General features: G+C 38.7%; 1 protein-coding gene across 2 annotated transcripts in view; it reads right to left on the reverse strand.

Annotated features, from left to right (window-relative positions):
- Positions 1 to 21,365, reverse strand: part of LOC137571710 (receptor-type tyrosine-protein phosphatase eta-like) — a 79,741-nt gene that overhangs the window by 12,125 nt on the left and 46,251 nt on the right. For both annotated transcript variants that reach the window (XM_068281260.1, XM_068281262.1), the window contains exons 4-5: positions 6,670 to 6,780; positions 4,543 to 4,656 (exon numbers count right to left, since the gene is read on the reverse strand). In XM_068281260.1, the coding sequence (XP_068137361.1) occupies positions 4,543 to 4,656; positions 6,670 to 6,780 (225 nt within the window). The remainder of the gene's footprint in view (positions 1 to 4,542; positions 4,657 to 6,669; positions 6,781 to 21,365) is intronic.

The raw sequence follows: 21,365 nt of genomic DNA on the forward strand, positions 1-21,365 counted from the left end.
GTCATTTCCCCCCAAAAGATTAGACATTAGATTGGATAAAATCATTCTAATTGATAGCAACACTTTATCAACCTTAAAAAAAGTATCTATCGAAAGCTCTTTTGATCAACATTTAATTATTTTGTCAAGTAAACGTTAATTGGGAAAGACCTTTCTTGATCTCATTAAACAAGCAAAACAAGTAAAAAATGTAGGGGAATTGGGTAAGGGGAGGGGTTCAGATGGCAGCAATAGGTACCGAATGGCTGCATTAATGTTGTAATAGAGCACGTGAATGTGGCAGCTGCAGCTAAGCAAACAATGTTAGGTCAGATCTTTTGTGAGGTATGATCTTAAGATGCCCATAAATGATACAATTATTAGTGAATGACCATATTTAATCATTCCACGCTACTAAAGAATCTAGCATGCGATCATATCTCAACCAGTTATGATTGGTGAGGATCATAATCTGTTCATTATGATTAAGTTAAATTACATGTAAAATTTTGCAGTTACGGCCAAAAATGTAATTACGATTCAGAAATGCAATTGATTTTGCATAATCCATTCATAATTTCACATAATTGTGTGCCAACTTTAGGGGTTAATAGCTAAGCCCCTATGTATACTATCTTCGACAAATTTTTTTTTCTTCAAAAAGACCTTGTCGTTTTTGAGAAACTCAATTGTAAAAATTCAAAGGAAACATGTTTTTTTTTTTTTTTAAATATAACTTGGCACAGCAAAATGTAATTTTACCAGTTTAAAAAATATTTTTCCTTTGAATATTTAAAATAGATTTTCTCAAAAACTACAAGGTCTTTTTGAAAAAAAATTTTTTGACTTATTCTCAGTATTCCCCTTAAAATATTTGCAGCAATTCTAGTGACAATAGAATGTATGGAGGCTTTGCTATTAACCATTAAAGTCAGCATGAAATAACATGTAATAGCAAAATTACAGTTCCTGATTATAGTTACAAACAAAATTAATAACAATGTTTTCTAAACTTTTGCATTACAATTTTGCATGGTAATTGCAACTTACAATGCAAAATTATGATTTTGTGAAATTTTTGCTCATCATTAATTATGACCACATCTTTGGGAAAATCCACCAATGGGATGATTATCTCTTTAAGGAAACAATTGATAACGCTATTCAGGATCGATTGGGCCCGTCAGCTTCTCTGGTTTAATTCAATATGATCTGAATAATCTTATCGTAAATATGATCTTTCACTAGAATTGAACCTTTAATGGGCACCTCAACACTGAGTGAGACAATGTGGCAGATAGGTAAAATATCAGTATCAATTGTATATCAATCACTTTTCTGATCTAATTAAAATTCAAAAGAGTGCCATATTTTTGGGAATATAAAACATACTTTTTCTACCCCAAAACTTGAGGGGGGGGTTGGGGAAATGGGTGCATCTTATATTCCAGAGGTATGGAAAAATGTTATGCTGAGTGTGCAGGGAAGCTGCTACCTGGCAGCGCGATCCTCACCTCCTGATAGCAGCGATCCTCTTCCCCTAGCATGACAGTGTACAGGCAAGGCAGCATGCTCAGAAGTTGGAGAACGGAGGACCCGGCGGATCTGTGAAGCGGAAGTCCCTGCGCATCTGTGTCCCTGCACATCCTGCAATAGAAGAGGTTCACTGCTGCCAGGGGAAGAGGATCGCTGCTGTCAGGGGAAGAGAATCACTGCTGCCAGGGGAAGAGGATCGCTGCTACCAGGGGAAGAGGATTGTGGAGGATGCTGAAGAGGAACACCCAAGAAGCAGGACCCGGAGATGGGGAGAGGATCACGGTGTCAGGAGCAGGTATAGTATTAAAAAGAAAGTGTACTGTAGTGTAGTGTAGTTTAGTAAAGTTCAGTGTAGTATAGTTTAGTTCATTGTAGTGTAGTGTAGTATCAGTGTAATTTAGTTAAGTGTAGTGTAGTACAGTGTGGTGTAGTGTATTGCTGAGTAGCTTAGTTGGTGGGGGCAGCAGGGATAAGTGTAGTGTAGTTTGTAGTATAACTGGTGGGGGCAACAGGGATTAGTGTAGTGTAGCTGGCAGTGTAGTGTAGATAGAGTAGCTTAGACACAGTTTTTGGGGGGTAAAAGGTCCATAAGATGCCCCTGCAGTATAGACGCACCGAGGTTTACTGTAATGATCTGCTCAGCTGTCTGCACGGGATGACAGCTGTTTGTCCATTCTTTAGGTCTGAGTGTTGCAGGTCTCTGGAAAAGAGACCTGTCTTCGCTTTGCAAGTTTCAGAGTTGCTCTGCTGAGGAATTTGCATACACTTGTCATGCAAATTGCCTAGCTGCCTCCTCTGATGGCTTGCAGTATAAATATCTTTTGCTCTCAGAATCCCTTGCTGGTCATGATGGTTTGTTCCTGCAAACTCTCCTGGAGTGTCAGCCTTGCTGTCGTTTGCTAAGATTATCTTAGAGTAATTCCTTGGGACTGCACTAGGCATCCCTTCTAGTGCAGTCAGGTTGTATTATCTGTATTGCCTTGTTCTGTCTCTCTGTCTTGATTGTCTTGTCGCCAGCGGCAGTCGACAGGAAATCGTTCTGTCTGTCTGGGAGTGTAGGCCAGAGCTGCGGTTGCTACTGGCTGCTCCATCTGTCTGGATTGCATTCACCCTAGTGGTAGTGGCAGTGCTTCCTTCTGTATTCTGCCTTAGGGGTGCTAACTAGATCAGTGGTTGCTACTGGTAGCCCCATCTGTTTGTCTGTCTGGATCGCATCCGCTCTAGCGGTAGCAGTGGTGGTTCCTTCTGTATTCTGCTTTAGGGGAGTTAGCCAGAGCAGCAGTTGCTACTGGTAGCCCCATCTGTCTGTCTTGTCTGGTACGAACGCTTGCTGTAGGCTCAGTGAGGTAACCGTTTAGCAAGCGTTCGCGTTCTCTATTTCATGTTTGTGTTTCATTGGTTAGTTAGGGTGGCACACTTATCACTGGGCGCCTAACGCGCGGTGATCGTGTCGTAAACGCGTTTGCTGTTGCGAATGAGTGCAGTGTTCGCGTTTAGCTAGCATTTGTTATTTTCCTTGATGTCCTGATTGTTCTTGCTTGCTGTGCCTTTTGCTACTCTCGTGTTCTGTCCTGCTCGGTCTTGTGTCACTATTGGCAATCGCCACTCTTGCGATTGCATTCCCACTTCGGTTCTGTTGTTGTGTGTTCACCATCGCTGTGTGGTGACTAGATTGGTGGACACACATACATTCTGTCTCTGTGTTCTTTCTCTTTAAGGGCTATCTTGTCCTGCATTGCTTACTCGTACAATTCCCATCTGGCATCTGTGGCCGTGCAGAGGCTGTGCTCGTCTGCACTCCACAGCTCCATCTGCCGGTGGGAATGGCCCTCTACAGGTGCATCGCACCCAAGCTGGGTTCTATCAAATTACACGCTTGTGGAGGATTTCCGCAGTGTCAGCGCGCGTCCTGTGCACTGACCACGGAAATAGTTCTGCAATCGTTACATTTACTTAGTTAGTTCATTTTTTCCTAAACCTAGGTGCATCTTATATGCCAGAGCGTCTTATATTTCGAAAAATACGGTATATTGCCCATAACACAGACCTGAACCATGAATACATTTGCCAAATCTACAGTACAAAGTCTGCTGATATATGCACATGTTATTTTGGCCCTAATTCTGCATTAAGATTGTCATGCATCACATTGTAATTTTACTGGTACTAATGACAGAGGAGCATTGCCTGTTAACCTAATAGCTCCACACATGTTACCAGGATAACGAGCATGTTGTTATGTTAATGTGCAGCATAACGCACCAGTGTAACACTGGGTGTGTATGTGAATGCTGGACGTGAATGTAGTGCTAATAGATTACTGGGCTGTTCTTCCCTGTTTTTTGTACCGGTAAAATTGCCATGCACTACGAGCGCACAGAAATCTTACTGCAATTAAGTCAGTCAGGGCCTTTGGGTAATCTAGTGTTAAGTGGTTAGGTCTCTTGCCTTAAAACATGAATACGATCTGGAATCTTTGGTCCTACAATTGCAATGTATTGGTTGCATAGGCAGAGCAATAATTTTGTGCATCTCTCAGGTAGTGACAAGTGAAATATGGCTATTTTCAGGAAGATGATAATTTACAAAATAATCTTTTAAAATTTTACAAAAATAAAAAAAAATGAAAATGCAGTGCAGCCAACAGTGTTTCAGAAAATTAATTTTCACAAAAAAATATTTATTTTTACAAAAACAAAATCACATTTTGATAAACAAATCTAATTTCTAATATTTTCTTCTGGCAAATTTGGCAAATATATCCAACTCTGAGGTGAACAGTAGGCCACAGGCAGCTAGCAGTAAAGGGAGTGACTAAGCACCAACAACAATTAGATTAGCTTTAAACTCACATGGCAAGGGTGCATATAGTTGCATTTGTTTAAATCAGATTGGTGCAAGTGATATCTACACCATCAAGGTGGTCTGTCAAATAAACCTTTGACTTCCTGGACATTAAACATATCCTGAGATAAATTGTATACTTAACACGGAAATTTCAGCTAGTTATTTGTCATAAGCACTCACCGGCTGTCACATTCAGAGTTGTCTGTACAGTTATAGGCTTTGTCGAAGTTGTATTAAAGTACAGTGTTGGAAGTATTGTACTAAGTTCCACTGTAGATGTCTCAGATGCAGTACCTATTTTATTTTTAATTATAAATGTAATCATGAGTGTCAACATATCAAAAACACATTCAAGCAAATGTATTTTAATAGCATCTTCGTAATCTCTATTTAAAATGTCAATCAAACAAAAGTACAGAAACATATTTACAATGCTTTGGATGTTAAGCTTTGAGCACACAAACAAGGACTGTTGCCTAGCAGGGATTGTCACTCAATCCCTAGGGTGCCAGTTTGGGTTTGTTTCTGTACAGTCATGTTGCTAGCCTGTAGGCTAGCAACATGTTCTGTTGCAATGAAGTGGGAGGAGGGCTGACAGGGCAGTGCATGATGGAGCTGCAATGAGTTGATGAGGTGAGTAGGAGAACAATGCATTTGGCTTGCACCTAACAGAGATGATTCATCAGGCTGATCACTTGCTGATACAGTACATTGAGGGGGATCGAGGTATGCTGTACACAAGTTAGTCTCTCAGCAGAGACAGCCCCACCCAGCCACCTCGGTTGAGTGCCATCTAGCTTGTGTGCAAAGCTTAAGAAGACACACAAAAATTAAACCTCCTTTGCATGTTACCCTCTGTAATGCAATCTGGTGAAAATTCCACATAAATCCATAGATTTCAAATAAATAACCAAAGAGACAGAAAAATGCACACACAGACAGGTAGCAGACAGGCACAGTGACACTGCGTGCGCTCAACTCACGTAGGTAGGTGGGTGCACTGTGAACAACAGGTAGGTAGGTATATGCAGTATTACAATGTGCACCTATCACACACAGACAGGTATCGGACAGGCGCAGTCACAATGCGTGCACTCACGTCGGTAGGTGGGTGCACTGTGAACAACAGGTAGGTAGGTATATGCAGTAATGGGTATTACAATGTGCACCTGTTACACACAGACAGGTAGCAGACAGGCACAGTGACACTGCATGCGCTCAACTCACGTAGGTAGGTGGGTGCACTGTGAACAACAGGTAGGTAGATATATGCAGTAATGGGTATTACAATGTGCACCTGTCACACACACAGGTAGTCACTGAATGTGCTGGGCCTGGCAGTGGCACACACACAGTGTGAATTATCAAGGCTGTCTATGCAACACACGTGTCAGTGGGACACACAGAAAAAAAATAGATCTCAAGTACAAGATTAGCTCTCAAAAGAGCTGCTGTGGGGTGCTATTTTAGCAATAAGAATCAGCAAGGAGCAAGCTAAGAAGTCTACAAGAGCCCAACTAATCTTACCCTATGAGAGTCTGCAGCAGCAGCAGCTGTCCCTTCTCTATTTACTGCAGGCACACGAGTGAGTAAAATGGCCGGCGATGCCTGCCTTTTATAAGGGGGGGAGTGGCTCCAGGAGAGAGTGTAGCCTGATTGGCTACAATGTGCCTGCTGACTGTGATGTAGAGGGTCAAAGTTGACTCTAATGGTGCATTATGGGGGCGGACCGAACTTCCGGAAAAGTTTGCAGTTCTCCGTGATCGCAAACCCCCGGGAGTTTGCTGGGAACCGTTCGCCGGCGAACCGTTCGGGCCATCTCTAGTAGTGACAAGTGAAATATGGCTATTTTCAGGAAGATGATAATTTACAAAATAATCTTTTAAAATTTTACAAAAATAAAAAAAAATTAAAATGCAGTGCAACCAACGGTGTATCAGAAAATTAATTTTCACAAAAAATATTTATTTTTACAAAAACAAAATCACAATTTGATAAACAAATCTATTTTCTAATATTTTCTCCTGGCAAATTTGGCAAATGTGTCCAACTCTGAGGTGAACAGTAGGCCACAGCTAGCAGTAAAGGGAGTGACTAAGCACCAACAACAATTAGATTAGCTTTAAACTCACATGGCAAGGGTGCATATAGTTGCATTTGTTTAAATCAGATTAGTGCAAGTGATATCTACACCATCAAGGTGGTCTGTCAAAGAAACCTTTGACTTCCTGGACATTAAACATACCCTGAGATAAATTGTATACTTAACACAGAAATTTCAGCTAGTTATTTGTCATAAGCACTTACCGGCTGTCACATTCAGAGTTGTCTGTACAGTTATAGGCTTTGTCGAAGTTGTATTAAAGTACAGTGTTGGAAGTATTGTACTAAGTTCCACTGTAGATGTAGATGCAGTGCCTATTTTAATTTTGATTATAAATGTAATCATGAGTGTCAACATATCAAAAACACATTCAAGCAAATGTATTTTAATAACATCTTCGTAATCTCTATTTAAAATGTCAATCAAACAAAAGTACAGAAACATATTTACAATGGCTTTGGATGTTAAGCTTTGAGCACACAAACAAGGACTGTTGCCTAGCAGGGATTGTCACTCAATCCCTAGGGTGCCAGTTTGGGTTTGTTTCTGTACAGACATGTTGCTAGCCTGTAGGCTAGCAACATGTTCTGTTGCAATGAAGTGGGAGGAGGGCTGACAGGGCAGTGCATAATGGAGCTGCAATGAGTTGATGAGGTGAGTAGGAGAACAATGCATTTGGCTTGCACCTAACAGAGATGATTCATCAGGCTGATCACTTGCTGATACAGTACATTGAGGGGGATCAAGGTATGCTGTACACAAGTTAGTCTCTCAGCAGAGACAGCCCCACCCAGCCACCTCGGTTGAGTACCTTCTAGCTTGTGTGCAAAGCTTAAGAAGACACACAGAAATTAAACATCCTTTGCATGTTACCTCTGTAATGCAATCTGGTGAAAATTCCACATAAGTCCATAGATTTCAAATAAATAACCAAAGAGACAGAAAAATGCAGGTTAAACATATTAATACCATTAGATGGCTCTCATTTTACACCTCAAATTGTACATTGTTGTATTACTGTTTTTGAATTCACTGGTAAAATACACATTCAAGGAATGAAAGTTTACTAAACCGCCCAACCCATATATTTCTATTTTTCTAAGACTTCTTCTTCATAAAAAAAATAAAAAAAAATAAAAAAAAATTGTATATATATATATATATATATATATATATATATATATATATATATATATATATATATATATATATATATATACAATTTTCATTAGTTGAGTACCTAAATGTTTATCTCCCACCAACATTTATGTTAAAAATAGACAAACATTTTATGTTAAAAATAGACAAAAATCATTATCAGTCCTCACATACACAACATATTAAATTCCTATGTAAATGTAAAACTTGTAAATATTGGGTATTAATAGATACAAAATATTAAAAAAAATTGTCTTGAAGTTGTGGTTTCTTTCAACACCATTTTGTATTAAGTGTTTTATGAACAATTTGCAACATTTTATGAAAATGATTCTTAAATGTATAACATGTGCTGAGGAAGCAATAGCTGTTTTCATTTAATCTCCCCTCCTCTGGAACTCCCCAACACTTACTCTTTTAAGGCACAAGCAATCTAAAAACTCACCTCTTCAGGCAAGGATACTCTTCTATCTAGGACTCTGCCCACTGCCCACCATTTCTACCATCTCATACACAGCTTTTCTTTACCTACTGTCCTATCCCTTAAACCTTTAGACTGTAAGGCCTTTTGGCCAGGGCTCTCTTCCCTTTTTGTTTCACAATGCTGTGTAATGTGTGTGCATACCTCTCACCCCTGTGTAAAAATCTGTAGTTGATTTGTTCACTGCCTCAGCGGTAATCCACCATTGTCTTGTATTAACTGTTGTGTTGTTTAATTTGTATTGTTATACCCTGTATGCTGTTGTACAGTGCCACGGAAGATGCTGGCGCTATATAAATTAATTACAATAATTATAATAATTAACGACCGCCTAACGCCGATAGGCGTCGGCAGGTCTTATGTGGTATTACAGGGAAACGGCCACTCGTACGAGTGGCCTTTCCATGTCAGTTCACGGAGGGGTCTCGCCGATCGCAGCTCGCACGCGTAATGTAAACACGCAGGGAAGAAATCCCCGCTGCTTACATCATACGGCGCTGCTGCGCAGCAGCGACATAATAGAGATCGGGGATCCCCGGCCTCTGATTGGCCGGGGATCGCTGCCGCCTGATAGGATATCCATCCTGCGCAGCCCATAGCCTGCGGGAGAAGCAGGTATGGGCAGAGAGGGCGGAAATCACTGCGGAGGGGGGCTTTGAGGAGCCCCCCCCACAAATCACAGGCAGCCAGCGGCAATCAGACCCCCCCAGCAGGACATCCCCCTAGTGGGGAAAAAAGGGGGGGAAGTCTGATCACCATGTTGCAAACCTCATCTGTGCTGTGGGCTGGAGAGCCCACGGTGCACAGATCAGGCAAATCAGGCCTGGTCCTTAAGTGGTTAAATCAACTAAGGGATCATATAATCACCTCCTTTATTTAAGCATTTATGGTATCTTTTTACATGGTTTTAAAACCTTCAGTTGTAGTGGTATCCTACTTCTCACCTGAGAATTGGATGGATTGTGGATCCCTCATGTTAATGCTGCTTAATAAATTATTATCAGTATTCTGCAGTCATATGACAAGTGGCATAGTGAGAGAAGAGATTAACCAGACAGATGCAAGATAAATCATACTGAGGGAATACCTTGTGTGGCAGATAAAAGCAAAGAGCTGTTACTTTCTGCAAGACTCTTGTATTTACATTCATGGCATGGGTGTGGAAGCGTGTTACATTTGAAAGTTTTTCAGTTTGTTTGTTTGTGATTCTTCCGAATATATTGGTTGGTGTTGTTTTTTTTTTATATTTTTTACTTAATTTAACTACGAATGCAAGGTTTGGATTATACAAGTTATTAACCCAGATAATAAAAGCTCTCTGAGAGCCCATTAAGTAATCACATGACCATGGGAGTATCTTCTTGCTAAAAGTGAGTGAGCGAGTGAGTGAGTGTACTTGTACTCTACATGCTTCAGTGCAGTGAGCATCCTTTTTTGCACATAACAGGTGTTGACAAAGATGTTGGTTATATATCGGGGGGTCTATGTAGAGTCTTATTTAGAAAGTAAAACAAAATATTATTGTAAATAGTTTGTTTTATCAGCTATCCCTATTATAATATTTGTTTGTTTTGTTTTTTTGTTCTTATTATTCCAACATCTTCCTTATAGAAAGGAAAGCGTTGCAATTTTCTTGAGCATCAAATGTATTACAAAGATTACACATGCCCTGTTTTAAACAGCATTTTTTATATTATTTTAACACATCGTAAAACTTAATAATAATATTTTCCCTAGCACTACAGGCCAAATATGTCTTCAGAAAAACACCCCAATTACAGTATTGTAACTGAAATGGCTATGACACTAAAGGTAGCCATACACTGGTCGATTTGCCATCAGATTCGACCAACAGATAGATCCCTCTCTGATCGAATCTGATCAGAGAGGGATCGTATGGCTACCTTTACTGCAAACAGATTGTGAACTGATTTCAGCCTGAAACCGTTCACAATCTGTTGTGGTGGTGCTGCCGCCGCTCCCCCCGCCCGCATACATTACCTGCTCCGCTGGTGCGACTGCCCCCGGTCACCGCTGCTCCGTTTCCGCTCTGGTCTCCAGGTCCAGCATGCTTTACTTCTTCCTGCCCGGCAGGAAGTTTAAACAGTAGAGCGCCCTCTACTGTTTAAACTTCCTGCCGGGCAGGAGGAACTGAAGCATGCCGGAGACCAGCGCGGAAACGGATCAGCGGTGACCGGGGGTAGTCGCGCCGGTGGAGCAGGTAATGTATTGCCGCTCTATTGCGTCGGTCGTCGGGCACTCGAACGCCGCTAGCGACGCGCTCCCTACCCGCGGGCGATCGACGGTAATTTTCCGCATGGAGCGATCGACGGGATTGGACGAAATGGATCGAAATTCGCCGTGTAGCGCGAACGATTGGCAGCAGATTCGATCCCAGTGATAAAATCTGCTGTCGAAACGGCGGCAAATCGGGCCAGTGTATGGCCAGTTTAACCATGATTAGTGATGATCCTAATCTGCTAATTATGATTATGCAAAGCTTTCACAAATACAGCCAGACATAATTACAATTTGGAAATGCAAATAATTTAGTGTAATCCATTCATAAATTTGTGCAATTATGCATAATTTTGTGCCAACTTTAGCAGTTGACAGCAAAGCCCCCATACATGCCAAAACTGTTATGTATGTTAAGGGGAATAGTGGGAAAAAGGCACAAAATACCTTGTATTTTTTGAGAAAATTGATTTTAAAAATGCAAAGGAAAAATGTTTTTTAAACTCAGAGACATTACAATTTAAAAACGTTTTCCTTTGCATTTTTAAAATCAATTTTCTCAAAAACTTTTTACTTGATCCCACTATTCCCCTTATTATACGTAGCAATTTTGGTGATAATAGCATGGATGGGGGGGGGGGGGCTTTGCTATTAACTGGTCAACACTAAGTGGCACACAAATTATGCAAAATTACAGTTTTCAATTATGGTTCAAAATGAAATTAATTACAATTTTTCCTGACATTTTGCATTACAATTTTTGCATTGTAATTATGATACAAAATATGATAATGCGAATTTCGTGCTCATCGTTAACCATTATGGTAAGAAATTGATAAATCTATATAGAAAAATCTTATTTGTATAAACTTAGTTTAGTTTGTCAGTTAGGTTTGGTTAAAATAAACACTTCTGTCCATTAAGTTTATCCAACCTTGGTCAGAAACCGAAACCCTGAAACAATGTAATGGACATGACTGCTTATAAGTCTTTCTGCCTCCAAATGGATGAAAAGATTAGTGTAGACACTAATGTTGTACCTTCCACTATATGTAAGACCACCACCAGCACCTCAGTTTTATCAGTTCAGCCTCACCCAACTGAAGTTCATCCAGTGTTGAAAATTCTCAAGTCATTAATGGATGCTTTTGGATCCTGTAGGCCTGACTTAAAGGACAAACACAGTTATGTATTATCTGCATAGCGAATATAACATAGACTGTGGTTTTGGATTATATTTCCCACTGGTAGCATGCAGACCCTAAAAGGTAGTGGTGAAGACACTAAACCCTATGGGAATAGGTTGAAATGTGAAAAGAACAGTATTTATCAGTATTAAAATTACGATTTAATGTACAAATTAACATGAATGGTTGCATGTGGGTGTACTAAACAAGCTTAGTTGTAATTATCATAGGTATTAAATAAGAAAATCAGAATGATGTTGTAATTTCACTGTTTGAATCCCTCCATATATAAATTCTGAGTTCTGAATCACAGCGCGTGACAATTTTATTGGCACTGCGCCAGAGAAGTAATGCACATTACGCTATTACCGCAACACACATTACCGATGAACTGGAAAGTAAAAACAAGTAATGAGTTGGAAGAAAGCAATGTTTTCAATGCTCATACTTCAACTGAGATGCTGCAGCCAGTTAACACTTAGAAACGAAAGCTTAGTAATTTTTAAACTATCTGGAATATTTGTTAGTTAATAAATGGATATGAGAGATTATGAGTTAATTTACTTCATGGTGTGTGCATCAGGAAAAAGTTAAAATTACCAGGAAATGAAAAAAAAATCTATAAAGCTAGAAGTGTAAAATTTTTCCCAAATTCCTCATTTGCATTATTTCCCACTAACCAAGAAGGTTCCATTTCCAGTTTTGTGATTTCTTCATACCTTGTATGACATTGATACCAGTAATCTGTCCATGCTGGGAGATGTGACCATTTGTTAGAGGAAGTGTACAGATGTGTAGGCATGCAGTAACGGAATAAAAATCCTCTCCTTTTTTGTTTCAATTACTTTAAGATTGTTTTTGATACTTAAAATGTTATTTATTTTCCACAGAAATATATTTGTTTTCAATTATTTGCACAGATATGTAGTGTAATAAACGCATATGATTTATTGCACATAATGACGATTTAATAATATTTATAACCAAATAATTCGTATAATTGTTATTTTATCATCATCATCTCTAAACAAGGGTGTGCAATTCATGAAACAATGTATTTTGGAAAAGCATGAAAGGAAAAAATGAAGGAAACGTAATGTTTGTAAAAGCTGCATCCGGTCATTACTAACATCTTACATGGAAATGCAATATTCATAATGCTAACAATCAGAGATCTATTTTTCACCTTCGGACATATTTACAGATCTGAAGGGGAAGGTTGATGGGCCTGCATATAAAAATCAAAGTAATTAAGAATATGATGTTCTGTGATGTACTTAATACAATGGTTTTCCACTACATTATAATCAGGCCCCTAGGTCTCTGAAACTCGCTAACATTATGAGCATTTTTAGTTAATCTTTGCAATAAGCAATGAATTAATTCCCCAGTTATTTTTGTGTTTTGTTCCTTAATATAGATTTTAGAGGTTCTGTAGTAAGGGGGATATAAATAAATACATTCCTAATAATAGCTTAGAAATGAAATGTTAAAAAATGAACCATCTAGAAATGATAAAAATCTTGTATTTTGTAAGAAGATTTGTTAGCTCCGTATTACTGTGTCAATTGACATGTAAGACTTATTCGTTAAAGCACAAGTATTTTTTCCAGTGAACAAGCCTTATACCACAACTTTCAGTTCAACCACCTACTGACAAGAAGGAAGATAGATTTGTCTAAATATATGTATACTAATCAAGCATTCAAACCACCACTCCACAAACTAGAAAGGTGCAAATTTTATTGATCAACTTGGTCTATAATAACACTTATGAATACTTAACTCAATTAAAAACAATGCCAGGAAAATACTATACAAGCACTCCCTCTTAATACAGGCATATCTACAACTAATACACACACGCAAAGATTGGCTGATTTTTTTAGTATAGCAGTAAGAGATATTTGATCTCAAAAGGCGTCACTGTAAGAGCTGGAACTCACTAGAGTCATTTTTTGAGCGTTTAGGGAACACTTTAAATCACTAGTGCTTTCCCTAAATGCTCCACCAATGTAAATAAATGTAACAAATTCAACAGTAGCGATTGCGATTAGCAAAATCACAATCGCAGGACATGCAGCATTTTGGTAGTGTTTGTGCTTTAATGTAATGTATTGAAGTGCTAGCAAATCACTCATGAATCGCTACACAAATTATGATACATTGAATAGACCAATCAGAATTAAAATTGCTAATTGCAAATTGCTACACAATCGCTGGTAAAAAGCTTACACTTTTTAAAATCGCTCCCAAAAGCACTGGAAAACGCTCATGAAATCACTTACAAACGCTAATTAAAAACACTAGCGATTGCGCTATCGATTGCACTATCGAATCGATTTGTGACTTGTTGTGGCCTCATGCTGTGAAAGAGATTTTATATATATCCACTCCACTTATTTGTTAAAGCACGCCTGAACTAAACCAAAAAAGGGGCTTTTACTTATTTGAAGCTTCTTCCAGCCACCTGTAGTATGTCAGGTCCCTCGGCATCCTCCAAGCATTTCCTCTCTCCATTGAGCCACTAGCATCTCTGAAATAGTTGCAACTGGAGCTCTGGAAGACTGTGCATGTGCAGTCCTGTCCACTTGCGTTTCCATTCCCAGGAGCATTTGCACATGCACAGTTCTTAAAAGAATGAAGGTTCCCAGTGATGTGAGCACAAACATGGAGCATTCACAGACATGACTGTGCATGTGCAGTGGAGCTCCAGTAGGGATTTTTTTTGAATTTCAGAGCTGACAGCGGGAGAACAGAGGGCACCCAGAGAACACAGAGGGACCTGATGGACTGTGAGGGGGCTGGAAGAAGTTACAATTCCCTGTTTTTAATCCTTTTCAGGTGCACTTTAAATACAAAACGGACTATATTTTTTATAGCTCTGTATTCTATTATCGTCATAATCATTATTCAGAATTAAACATAAACTAGATCAAAGAATAATCACAAAGCATCCAACAATAACCATACAAATGTATTATTTATTATTTTTTTCAGCTTAGAAAAAGTTAGGATGACAAAAGTGACTGGTTGTTTATCACACATCTGATTGGGCATTAGTGCTTCTCTGTCTTCTTTACAACATCTTTTATGTTGTCTCTTCATATATTGATGTTTGCCATTTCCCATGTATTACAGCATTTCTAATCTCAGCTCTATCATTAGGAAGAGATCTGAAATGTATTCCCTGTTCACATGAAAGAAAAAGAGAATTACTGCTCATATATCTCAAACTAGTTTGATAACATTTATTTAGCAATATCTATGCCTACCTTTGAGTCTGCCAGTTCCTCACACTTGTTTGAAAAATGTGTTGATTGGGTTCCCATTTACATTATAGTCCCATGGCAGGCAGAATGAGATTGATTGAGAACAAAAGGGAAATGAACTCAAGGTCAAGTATAAGCTGTATGAAGATCTAAACAGACATTATGGATGCCTAGAGTGTATACATTTTCATAATTGTGAGTTAAAGCTTTCTTTCAATGTATGGATTTACATAATTTCATTAATTTTAACAATTAAAACAAAACATGGATTCTGTGGCATTCTTTTTTTGTTTTAATAAAATTGCAATCAAAATGTTTCTAATTATTCAGGAAAAACAGCATAAGATAAAGTTTTCTTTAGCTCTGAAACACAGATGGAATCTAGCACGCCGTACCACATTCACTTGTTTTTCATCAACACAAGTTTCTGTACTCCAAATGTTTCTCCTGTAAACACAGGTTCCTATGAACAACACACTGATATAGTACAAAAAACAACAAATCACATACCAATAAGCTCAGTTTTGGCCCTGTATAACTTTTGATGACAGTCATTTGATTAAATTAAATTAAGGTTAAACTGGGATATTGGCTGCTAATATCATAAATAAAGGCGCTGCATAGAAGAAGTGCCTTGTCACTAGTGTTGGGCGAACACCTGGATGTTCGGGTTCGGGCCGAACAGGCCGAACATGGGCCAGATGTTCGGCGTGTTCGGCCCGAACCCCGAACTCAATGGAAGTCAACGGGACCCCCGAACATGCCCATTTTGGGGGCCCTATGGGGTCACAGGCATAAGGGGGGAGCATGCCCCGATCGCGGGGGGGGGTGTCGGAAATTCCCCCCACCCCCTCCGCTAGCGCTCCCCCCTCTGCCCGCTTCCCCATAAAAAAAGTTTAATGCAAGTTAAATAGTACCGGTGGCTGGCAGTGGAGTGAGGAGGAGGAGTCAGAGTAGGAGAGTGACGCGTTGAGGCCGGGCAGCGGGCGGTTCAGCGGTAGTACCCTTGTGGTACTTCCGCCCTTTCTCTGACCTCACGCCCTCTGCATACGAGGGTACGCGTCATGCGTACCCTCGTATGCGTCATCACGTAGAGGACGTGAGGTCAGAGAAAGGGCGGAAGTACCACAAGGGTACTACCGCAGAACCCCCGCTGGCCTCAACGCGTCACTCACCTACTCGGACTCCTCCTCCTCACTCCACTGCCAGCCACCGGTACTATTTAACTTGCATCAAACTTTTTTTATGGGGAAGCGGGCAGAGCAGGGAGCGCTAGCGGAGGGGGTGGGGGGAATTTCCGACCCCCCCCCCCCCCCCGCGATCGGGGCATGCTCCCCCCTTATGCCTGCGACCCCATAGGGGGGCCGTATTCGGCCGAACAGGGCCCTGTTCGGCCAAACATGGGCCCTGTTCGGCCGGCGATTGAGCAGTTCGGGCGAATACGAACAGTTTGGCCGAACACCATTAGGTGTTCGGCCGAACTCGAACATCACCCGAACAGGGTGATGTTCTGCAGAACCCGAACAGTGGCGAACACTGTTCGCCCAACACTACTTGTCACCTATGAGTGTGTCAAGGCACTGCACATGAGAATCACCTTGTTGCATCTGTCTTTCACTGCTAAATCTGTAAAAAAAAAAAAAGAGAGAGGACGTTTAAAGCAGAGATTTAAAAATAATGTACAAGCAACTGTATAATTTAATGAATAAATTAGTAGTGGAGTAAAAATCCTGTTGGGTATCCACAATTCTAAAAATAAACAACCAAAATGTGGGGGGTGAGTTAAAAAATGGCAAAAGGTTTTTCTTATCCTATGAATGTGTAAAGGCTTCGCACATAAGAACCATCTTGTTGCATCTCTCAATCACTGCCAAATCTGTAAAAAGAGAGAAAGAGCTTAAAGCAGAGGTTTAAAAATAAAGTGCAAGAAAATGTATAAATAAATGTATAACTGAATTCATATATAAATAAGAAGTGGAATACAAATAATTTTGGGTACCCACAATTATATACAATATATAAAAAAAAAGAACCAACAATTTTGTGGAGATTTATGACAAAGAAAGTAGAAAAAGGTTTTCTTTGTTCAAACTTTAAAATTTGCCAAGTAGTGTTTTAGCACATTTATAAAAGTTTCAGGCTGGATTCACAGTGGTCAGTTGCATAGCGCATGCATTATAATGTGTCAAAATGTTTGTGAACTGCAATGAAGACTGGACATAGACTTTAATGCAAAGTCTGCATGCGGTGAGTTAGAAAAACACATTCATTTACAATGCTTTACTGTGAACAGCCCCATAGAAATGTATAGGCAGTGAGTTAACAATGCAAATTTATTCTGCAATGCAACTGACCACTATAAATCTAACCTCAACAATAATTTCACACTTATGAAAAATAAAGTGAAAGGGCTTGCTCACGGTGTTAAATTGCATTGCAGAATAATTGTGCATGAAAACTCACTGCCCATACAATTATATGAGGCTGTCTACAGTACTGCATTGTAATGGATTGTGCTATTCTAACTCGCTGCATGCAAGTCCAGACTCCACTGCAGTTCACACTTACTGTAAATGCGTGTGTTATGCAACTGACCACTGTGAACCTAGTCAAAGTGATGATTTTCAATTGCCTGACAAAACAATTAGGAAAAAAGGAGAAAAAGTTGCAAAGGTTGCAAGGTAGCAAAGAATTAGCAAAATAGGATTATGGTGTGTTTATAGGTTGTTGTCTTTGGAATAATTTTAGAAAAGTCATAATTTTCATCAGGAAGAGAAATCCATGTATTATTGTTAGTGGGAGTATAATACTCTACAATTTTCAGATCTTTTCAGCACTGAAAATAATGTGATAAAGATTCCTACTGAAAAAGTGCAATTGCACTGCAGAATAAGTGAAAAAAGTATGATTGTACAGTCGTTTGAGAAGTACAAATTAACAAATAAAAAAAATGTAAGGGATTCTAAGGACAATTATCAGATACTGCCGAAAATGTTGTATTCATAAAAATACTAAATTTAGATGAGCTTCTGTTCCTTTATTTACTATGATCGACAGACAAGTGCATCTGTTTATGTAAATGCTATAGGCATGCTTATTTTGAGGTCACACAATGAAATTACTTTATTCAGAGCACATGCCCGCACATGTTTGTATCACAGAAATTACAACAGGCAACTTGCTCTAAGCAAAGGTAATCATACTGCATTCACATTTGCATTTATACACACACACTCTCACGCTCAGGCTAGGTTCACAGTGGTCAGTTGCATAATACACGCGCTATAATAAGTGTGAACTACAATGGAGACTGGACATAAACTTTAATATAAAGCCTACATGCATTGAGTTAGAATAACATGATACGTTACAACACAGTACTGTGAACAGGCCCTTATAACTGTATGGGCTGTGAGCTCAGCTGACATGCAGAATTATTCTGCAACACAACGGAGCACTGTGAACTAGGCCTCACACATGCACCATAAAACACAGAAATAACTATGCAGCTTTTTTTTTTTCTTTTAACATACCTGATATGTTTGGTCACTATAGATCATCTAAATTGAACATCTAAAAATAGAGAATGTCAATAACTATTCCAGTCTCGCTCAGGGTCAATAGTTAAAACAATGCAAATTTAAGATGAAAGTCTACAGTAAGTAACATTTTAGTACAGATTGTGAACTCAGTGTAATGGAATTGAATGCTTCTAATATGACATTAGGTGGTCCAGATACAGTAACAAGGCTGCGGTGAGTGGAAATTATAATTGAACATTGGTATTATATTTTAATTTAGATTGTAAGCTAAAGCAGGGCTCTCTCCCCCTTTTGTGTCTTGGAAATCATTATACATTTTATTCATCATGTTACTTTTATCACTGTCATTACCACTTCTGTATTTTGTATTCTGTATGCTGTATCATTTTTTTGTATTTTGTCACTAATTATGTATCTTGTATATTAGTGTACACCATTGTCTGTATTATGTACCCCATGTTTGTTTCTTACTTTGTACAGCACCACTGAATATGTTGGCGCTTTATAAATCAATAATAATAATAATATTTTCTGAGCAATGCTGTTGCATGTAATCTGTTTTCACAAAATATCTGAGATAGCTGCAGCCCAACCTGTGAGACAGAAGAAAAAAAAACTATTATTTCTTTAGTGACTTAAAAGACACAAACAGCAAGTGGACATTGTGCAGAAACAAAATGGTAAACTAACATGAGAAAACACATACATACCCTGGTGATAAATAAATATGGCAATTTTCATGTTGCCATCATTTTTATAAAAATGTCATTTTTTTGCACCGATCTGTACATTTGCACAAATACATGGGCGTGAGATAATTTTATATTATCAAATGCATAGTAGTCTATGGGCATTAGAAAACACATAGATAAAAATATGTGCAAACATTTATAGGCATGTACGAGAAAATACATTCTCACCAAATGCATTGAAGTCAATAAGCATGGGAAAATACATTTTCAAGAAAGTTCTCATTACTGCAAAAATGTGTATCTTGCGACTTACATTTTCAATGTGAAAACTGTTTTGGTAAAAATGCGAGCTCATCTCTAATACAGCCACACGTCTTTTTTTTCCCAACAAGTCCTTTTCCTTTATTCTAACAAAACATATATGTATTTAAGAAACAAAATAAAAACATTTGGCTTTAACAAGCATCATTCATTCGTACATGTAACGGTTACATTTATATCTTCCATGTTTCCAGGTTTTACATTCACTATAACATTCAAATTCCATAGAATCTTGACCAACATATCTATTAACCAAAGAAATTATCCATCAATCAAGGATTTCTAATAGCTTCACCCCCACACTGTTTTTGTATTATTTCTTATTGAAAACAGGAGTTATCTGTGGAAGTCACTTCTATTTCCTAAATCAGGATCTAATTCTGGAAAAAAAGGAAATTGTAGGCAGAGCTAAAGAAGGGATTAAAAAAAGGGAAAGAAAAAAGTTTTAAAAACAACTGAATTATGGTCTCTGAGAAAGAAATGATTAAATATGAGTACAAATTGGTGTTATAATAAACTGACCATACATTTATATGAATATTATCCACTAAAGACCATTATATATTTCCTGCGCCAAGACATAATTTAATGCTGCTGTGGAAAAAAGAAATATTCATATATGACAATTACATCAAATTAAGTACAGGTGCCAGGCAGCCAGGCAGAAACTTAAATGACCACTGTCATGAAAATCTTAAAATTTAAAATATATGTAAATACATTCAGATAAGAGGTTTGTTTCTTCCAGCGTAAAATGAGCCATAAATTAATTTTCTCCTATGTTTGCTGTCACTTACAGTAAGCGGTAGAAATCTGACATTACCGACAGGTTTTGGGCTAGTCCATCTCTCCATAGGGGATTCTCAGCATGGCCTTTATCATTTAAAAACACACTCCCTGAAAAGATTTATAGAAAGATGCTGGCCAGCCTGCCTGCTCACTGTAAACTTTTTTGGAAGTTGGACGGAGCAATTGCCATTCACTAAGTGCTTTTGAAAAATAAAAATAAAGAAAACTCTGAGATCCCACCATAAGAAGGGCTACTCCAAAAGCTGTTGGTTTTGTCCCATTTCCACAACCTACTGTAAGTGACAGCAACGCAGGAGAAAAGTAATTTTTGGCTCATTTTGCTCTGGAAGAAACATACTTCTTATTTGTATATGTTTACATATTGTTTGAAGTTTAAGATTTTCACTACAGAGGTCCTTTACGGGAAGTGGCAAATTCCAATGCCTCACAAATATCATGGCTGAATAGCATCACTTCATCAGAAACAAATGTTAAACTGGGATCCAAGGGTATAATACCTTCTGATTGAGGGGGCATGGGAGAAAGAACAGAAATGTATGTGTCTGACGAGTATGAGCTCTGTGCCTGATTGTGGCCACCTGGTATCTGTGGGATGTGATGACTATCTGCTCTGCTTATGATGAAATTGCTGGTTTGTTTGAATGTTTGTTTTCTTTCCCCAGCAGTACTGTACTAATATCTTATATTTGGGAGTGGCACAAATACATTCTGATCTCTTGTGGACAAAATTCATGTTGATGCACTTTGTTAGTTTATTGCATTTCATTATTGCCTGTATTTATTCCCATATTACTTCATAATGTGACTCAGCTCACCACTTTACTTTGTTATTTGATATCCAGCCCTGTATTGCCACAAGGTGGCAGACTTGTTAAAGTATTACTATTGGTCCTTTCTTTGAGTAAAAACTAATAACCTCCAGCAAACAGTATTTTACAATTAATGTAAAGTATGCACGTTTGTAATCCAGTAGCAAAAGTCAAAAAAATCCCCTTCCCTTTCCTCTCCTATCCACTCACAAGATTTACTTTGGGAAGTGGTTGAGTACAGTCATTTTGACAAATGTAATAGTTACACACTTATGTCAAGCCTACACTTCTATATATATAATAGACTACGTGCCTCAACCTTCAAGCAAGAAGAAGAAGTAGCGCCCTTCCCCCAGGGCCAGTCCAAGCAGAAGAAGGGGCCATCAAAG

Source organism: Hyperolius riggenbachi, chromosome 4 (assembly GCF_040937935.1).
Source record: "Hyperolius riggenbachi isolate aHypRig1 chromosome 4, aHypRig1.pri, whole genome shotgun sequence".
In the NCBI taxonomy this organism is placed as follows: domain Eukaryota; kingdom Metazoa; phylum Chordata; class Amphibia; order Anura; family Hyperoliidae; genus Hyperolius; species Hyperolius riggenbachi.